A 5,000-nucleotide genomic window follows, 5' to 3' on the forward strand; every position below is an offset into this window, starting at 1 on the left:
AAATTCTTTGCCCAAGGTATCCTAGGAGAGCTCTCGAAGAAGGATGACAAGGAACGGCTTCGGGATCTCATCGTGGTTACCTTTGTATGTTGACTCGGATACGAGAGCCCTGCCTCGAGCTGAAAGTTGACTTCTACCTGGCAGGACCAGAGAAATCATGGAGATCGAATCGTAGATAAGAAATCTAACCTTTCGTTCGACCAAAATCCCAAGCATTTGTAAGCTCACCTCATCTTTCTCCTGATGATGACGAATAAAGGACGTTAACCATAAAACAGAGTTGATATGGCTGCTACCATCGGTGAGGAAATCAAGGGTTCGTCGAAATGATCTCATATTAAATTATCAACTACCAATTTAAAGAGGGAGGCTGTCATGATGTTTCACTCATTATGGATTTCCTGGCTCCCATTCTTTTCCCTAATGGTGAAAAGACTGTCGAGTCCTTCGTTATAACTGGAATTTCTCTAGGCGGTACGTCGTTCTTAAACAATTCAAGAAGAGAAAAATATCTTATAATGGATGTAGGTCACGTCACTTGGAAACTACTACATGACGGTGAGTATCTTTAATCCGTGTTCCTTACTTTTGCACTTTGTTAATACCTTTACAGATCCCCGTGTCCAGATCGGCATCCCCATCATTGGTCTTCCTTTCGAATCTTTCCCAGTTTACCTCCGCGATCGTGCACTATCCCAAGGCTTGAAATGGGAACCTCCCATTTACCCTCCTTCTCTCAAATCGTTCATCGAACCCGTACGTAATCCAGTGGAGGAACAGCAAAAGTATAGCGGGAAAAAGATTCTCAGTTTGCATGGTAAAGAGGATCGGCTAGTGCCGTACGGAAAGGGCGAGCGGGACTTGAGACAAATCGAGAAATGGATAGAGGAGGATAAGAGTAAAGGCGGTGTTTGCGCCATCGATGTGCAGAACGACGTAGGACATGTGTGTAGTATCCAAATGCTGAGGAAGGCAGCGGAATGGACTTGGATGTATGCTCTTCGAGCTTAGATTGTAGAGTTGACTTCAATTGTGATACAAGCGCAACAGGGGAAGCATTATCTGAATTGGAGAATGTAATCCACTCAGAGCACAAAGCAGAGCAGGATCAATTGTGCCTGAGGGAAGATGCGACACAACATGCTTGGAACTTGTTGGTTTCCTTCATCTTTTGTTTGGAGATTTTTTTAATGGTACTCTTTAGACCCCTTCTTTTCTCCGCATACGTATTAGTAACCACCTTCTAGACACCTGCTCCAGCCTCTCGCCCACGGTTCACTCTTAACTAATTATGATGATGCTCAAACAAGACTGCAGCAGTATTTAATCTTCGTCCTGCCGTTACCTCATCAGTCATTCGCAACACAGGCGGCCTCGAACATACCTTTTTATAATTCGCAAGCTGCGTATTCTACATGGGCCAATACGCAGACAGCTATCAGCTAACTGTAAACAATCCAGCATTCAGCTCTTCAGCCGGCTACCAAGGATTTCCTGTATATGTTCCTGCCGCACGGTGGTGGATCTCGGACTAATCTCCGATTTCGAATGCAAGCACCGCCAAAAACCAAGAACATCAAGAGGTCAAAGCGGCTGGAGTAGGGAGTGGAAAGGAGTTGCGACATGCGGGGAGTAGATGAAACAGGCGGGGGACTGTGCTGATGGGCGATGGATTGATGCTGCACGATGGCGCCTGATCAAACAGTCTAATACACACCCATCAAACTCAAAGCATCTGCTATCTCTAGTTCGCTTCCCATAACATCCTCTAATTCCGACAACCATCATATCCTCCTTCTTGCACTAACTCTTTAGACGTACACCACTCTCCGCCTCCCACGGCCCAACCACGCTCCTTTCACCCACGAACGACCCAGCACCGTCAGCGTGCGCACGGCCCCCCACGACTTCTTTGTAGGCTGACAACTTGCACGCCTGTCCTGCACCGCCCTTCCGCATCCCTGTTTCGAGTACTCGCTGGCCGAGGAAATCGTCCACTATGCCCACTAACTTCAGGACTTGCCTTTACGCGCTAGCCGGGCTTGCCATGGCAGGCGTCTCACTCGGCGCCCCAGACCACTGGATCCTAACCCATGCTCAGACTTTACTGCTCGGCAGAGTTGACCCAATTGTGAATCCTGGAGCTATCAGTTCACATGTGCACAATGTGGTTGGAGCGAGTAACTTCAACTGTAAGCGCAATAAGACATGAATCCTTTTGGTCCCATAAATAGAGCTGAAGCTCCTTTGTGAATGTGTGCATGTAGGGAATCCAAATACCCCATCGGAACAACTGGGCGCAGCCTGTTCGTCTGTCATCGTAGCTGATGACAAGTCCAACTACTGGGCTCCGTGAGTAGCGGACCGAAGAGTAACCATTTATTCTTAGCTGATATGCTATAGCGAGCTCTATTACCAGCATGAGAACGGCACGTTTTCACCCATTCTTAGTGGCACTCGTATCTATTACTTCACCAAGGGAGACGAGGTTAAACCATTCCCCACCGGTCTCAAGATGATCAGCGGTACAGCTGCCTCAAAAAACACTTCGGATACCAAAGCTCTCGGTGTGAAGATCTCTTGCGACGAAGGAGAACAAGGCTATTGGCTTCCCAATGGCACGAGTCACCCTGGTGGCTGTTCTACGATTGCCATGGCCACCTATTTCCCTAGTTGTGGCTTGGAAAGTGGAGATCTTGATTCCGAAGACCACTTTTCCCACATGACGTGGCCTCAGAGCTATAATGGCTCGATCCTTGTCAATGATCCCAACGGTCAATACTGTCCAGACTCTCATCCCATAAAATACCCTACCATCTTTGCCCAATTCAACTATTATCTCGATGACAATCAGCCTTGGCGTAATGACGAGTGCACTTTGGTTCTTTCAAACGGGGACTGCAGCGGTAACACCTATCATGCGGATTTCTTCAATGGTGTGAGTCTAGATCTTTCCAATTATGACCTGCTATTAATGATAATCATAGTGGGAGCCGGACGTCCTTCAGGCTGCCATCACCGAATGTGGCGACGGTAACGGTGTCGACGACGACTTGATGGCTTGTGCCCCCCTGGCCAAATCAACTAACGAATCAGCTACCTGGGATTGCCGTCTTCAAGGCCCTATCCCTGCCGAGTAAGCCATTATTCCAAAGCTGTCTTTCAACAGAACTTACCAGCTTAGGGATGTTGGCCTCTGGCGCCCCATTAATCAACTTCCTGGTTGCAATCCTCTGTGGAAGTCTGATGTCGCTACCAAGCCCACCTGTGAGTCCACAGCTGACCCAGATATGGTTGGTGCCAATGTCTACTTTGAGAATCTCAAGGTGAGTTAATGCACTGGTGGCTGAGAGCCGTGTACAATATTAATCACGTCATTAGTATCGTATGCACATCCCGATGGCCATGTCTTCAATTCACAACACCTCTGAGCTTGAGGGTCTTATCCCTGGCCTGGGTAACACTGGGGATTCAAAGCTTCAGGCATGGGGTTCAGAGGGTGTTGATCAAGCAGAAATGACCGTGGGCACATGGGAAGAGATTGAGGCTGCGGAAGCTGCTGGATCGAACTCGAGCTCCTCCAGCACAAGTGCGAGTGAAACAGTCACCAGCTCCAGTGCTGCTGTAAGTGTAAGCGCCACTTCCAAACTAAGTAAGCCGCTCGTAAACCTCTACAGGTAAACAGCTGAGGCGGCATATTTCAGGTGGAGATGGGATCGCTGCCGTGGCTACGGCCGACAATACGTCTGAAAATACCTTCAGCGTCAACGGTGACTCATCTACCGTTGCCCCTGCATCTCAGTCTGCCGCTTCAAGCGTCACTTCCAGTTCTTCTGGCAAGACTTGCAAGTAAGTCGGTTCGAGTTACGTAGGAATTATTAGAAGTTCCACTAATCATGTCCATCAGACGGAGGAAGCGCGGCCTTACAGTTCGTGATTCCGTGAAGAACCATCTTCACAAGTCCAGACTACACCGACAACTTTAGGTGTCATTTCATTCTTTTTTATCTCCTTCTTTTCTTGAACGTTTGAGCTGCGCTCGTGTTATTCCTGTCTTTTGGGGGTGTTTTATTCGTGCTTGCTATGTTACAGACATTTATCAGTGCTTAATCTGTGTATACCCAACAATAGAAATACTCGAATATGCAACATACTATTACCCGTACTCATTGGTTTATGTCACTACTTGCATAGCCAACAAGCGCCGTCCGGTACATTCTATCATTATTGCGTCGTTATGTACACCATCTCCACTCAGGAATATTATGAGCTGTTATCACTTATTAGAAAAGCACCGATATGTATCCACGAAGAGCAGACGCGCTGTAAAGGCTTTGATACTAAGTATAAAAAGAAGTAATAAATCAAGTCGTTGCATCTATCAATGGCCTTCCTTTTTACCATCTTCTTCAAACAAGAAGGAGCGTGACTCATGGGTGGAAGAATTGCAGACTTCATTCATACAGTCCAACGAAAATCAAACTGATGATCTATTATTCTTTGGTCCTTCTTCTTCTGACGGCGTGAAATTCGCTTATCTACATCTCATACAGTCATCTGCTTTAACTTGCTATTTTACGATGTAATGAGAAGATATACCTTACAACAAACATTCAAAAGTTCAAGCGCAGCTTCAGGTTCATCCCGGTTATTACGGAATGCGAATGAAAGAACAAATGCCGCCATTGCATCGGCTGAGCCACACAAGTCGAAAAGATGACAAGACCGCTATGCTTCATTCCATTATACGTACTGCTTCTCCTATAACAATGTCTTCTCAGCCATACCCAACAGAGACACATATAATTTCGGCCTCCCCTCTTTTTCATGTGGTCATGATTACCGCCCCGTCTATGCGACCTCATAATGAGCCACCATCCAGGATTCACGTGTTGGAAGGGCGCAGGACATTGACCCAATCAATTTAAGCGATCTTAAAAAGGACATAAGTGAGCCAGGTCTGTCTCTTGGTTATAATCAGGCTACCAAGCCCCTCAAGG

At 46.9% G+C, this 5,000-nt stretch overlaps 3 protein-coding genes across 3 annotated transcripts in view; 2 read left to right on the top strand and 1 right to left on the bottom strand.

Annotated features, from left to right (window-relative positions):
• The window catches only part of CNF01980 (hypothetical protein), a 1,396-nt gene extending 365 nt beyond the window's left edge, over positions 1–1,031 (top strand). Inside the window, exons 2-7 of the mRNA XM_024657383.1 lie at positions 1–84; positions 145–218; positions 279–301; positions 364–474; positions 529–558; positions 614–1,031. The exon at positions 1–84 is cut by the window's left edge and continues 39 nt beyond it. Of these exons, the coding sequence (XP_024513026.1) occupies positions 1–84; positions 145–218; positions 279–301; positions 364–474; positions 529–558; positions 614–1,011 (720 nt within the window). The 3' untranslated portion in view covers positions 1,012–1,031. The remainder of the gene's footprint in view (positions 85–144; positions 219–278; positions 302–363; positions 475–528; positions 559–613) is intronic.
• A 162-nt stretch (positions 1,032–1,193) lies between these two features.
• CNF02000 (conserved hypothetical protein) lies at positions 1,194–4,163 on the top strand. Its single transcript, XM_571522.2, has 8 exons — positions 1,194–2,192; positions 2,268–2,352; positions 2,404–2,938; positions 2,988–3,136; positions 3,185–3,326; positions 3,382–3,652; positions 3,705–3,849; positions 3,908–4,163. Exons 1-8 carry the CDS (start codon positions 2,000–2,002, stop codon positions 3,984–3,986), a joined length of 1,599 nt encoding a protein of 532 aa, XP_571522.1. The 5' UTR covers positions 1,194–1,999; the 3' UTR covers positions 3,987–4,163.
• A 364-nt stretch (positions 4,164–4,527) lies between these two features.
• The window catches only part of CNF02010 (expressed protein), a 1,412-nt gene continuing 939 nt past the window's right edge, over positions 4,528–5,000 (bottom strand). The window contains exon 2 of the mRNA XM_571524.1: positions 4,528–5,000. This exon is cut by the window's right edge and continues 640 nt beyond it. The gene's annotated coding sequence lies outside the window, so the exon portion shown is untranslated.

The sequence above is a fragment of the Cryptococcus neoformans genome, assembly GCF_000091045.1.
Source record: "Cryptococcus neoformans var. neoformans JEC21 chromosome 6 sequence".
Taxonomy (NCBI): Eukaryota; Fungi; Basidiomycota; class Tremellomycetes; order Tremellales; family Cryptococcaceae; genus Cryptococcus; species Cryptococcus deneoformans.

What these genes read in the sequence shown, in the direction of transcription:
- CNF02000 (XM_571522.2), top strand. Translation starts at nt 2,000, where the DNA reads ATGCCCACTAACTTCAGGACTTGCCTTTACGCGCTAGCCGGGCTTGCC. An exon ending in CAAGGCCCTATCCCTGCCGA is followed by an intron (nt 3,137 to 3,184) that starts GTAAGCCATTAT and finishes TTACCAGCTTAG; the next exon opens with GGATGTTGGCCTCTGGCGCC. An exon ending in TCTACTTTGAGAATCTCAAG is followed by an intron (nt 3,327 to 3,381) that starts GTGAGTTAATGC and finishes TCACGTCATTAG; the next exon opens with TATCGTATGCACATCCCGAT.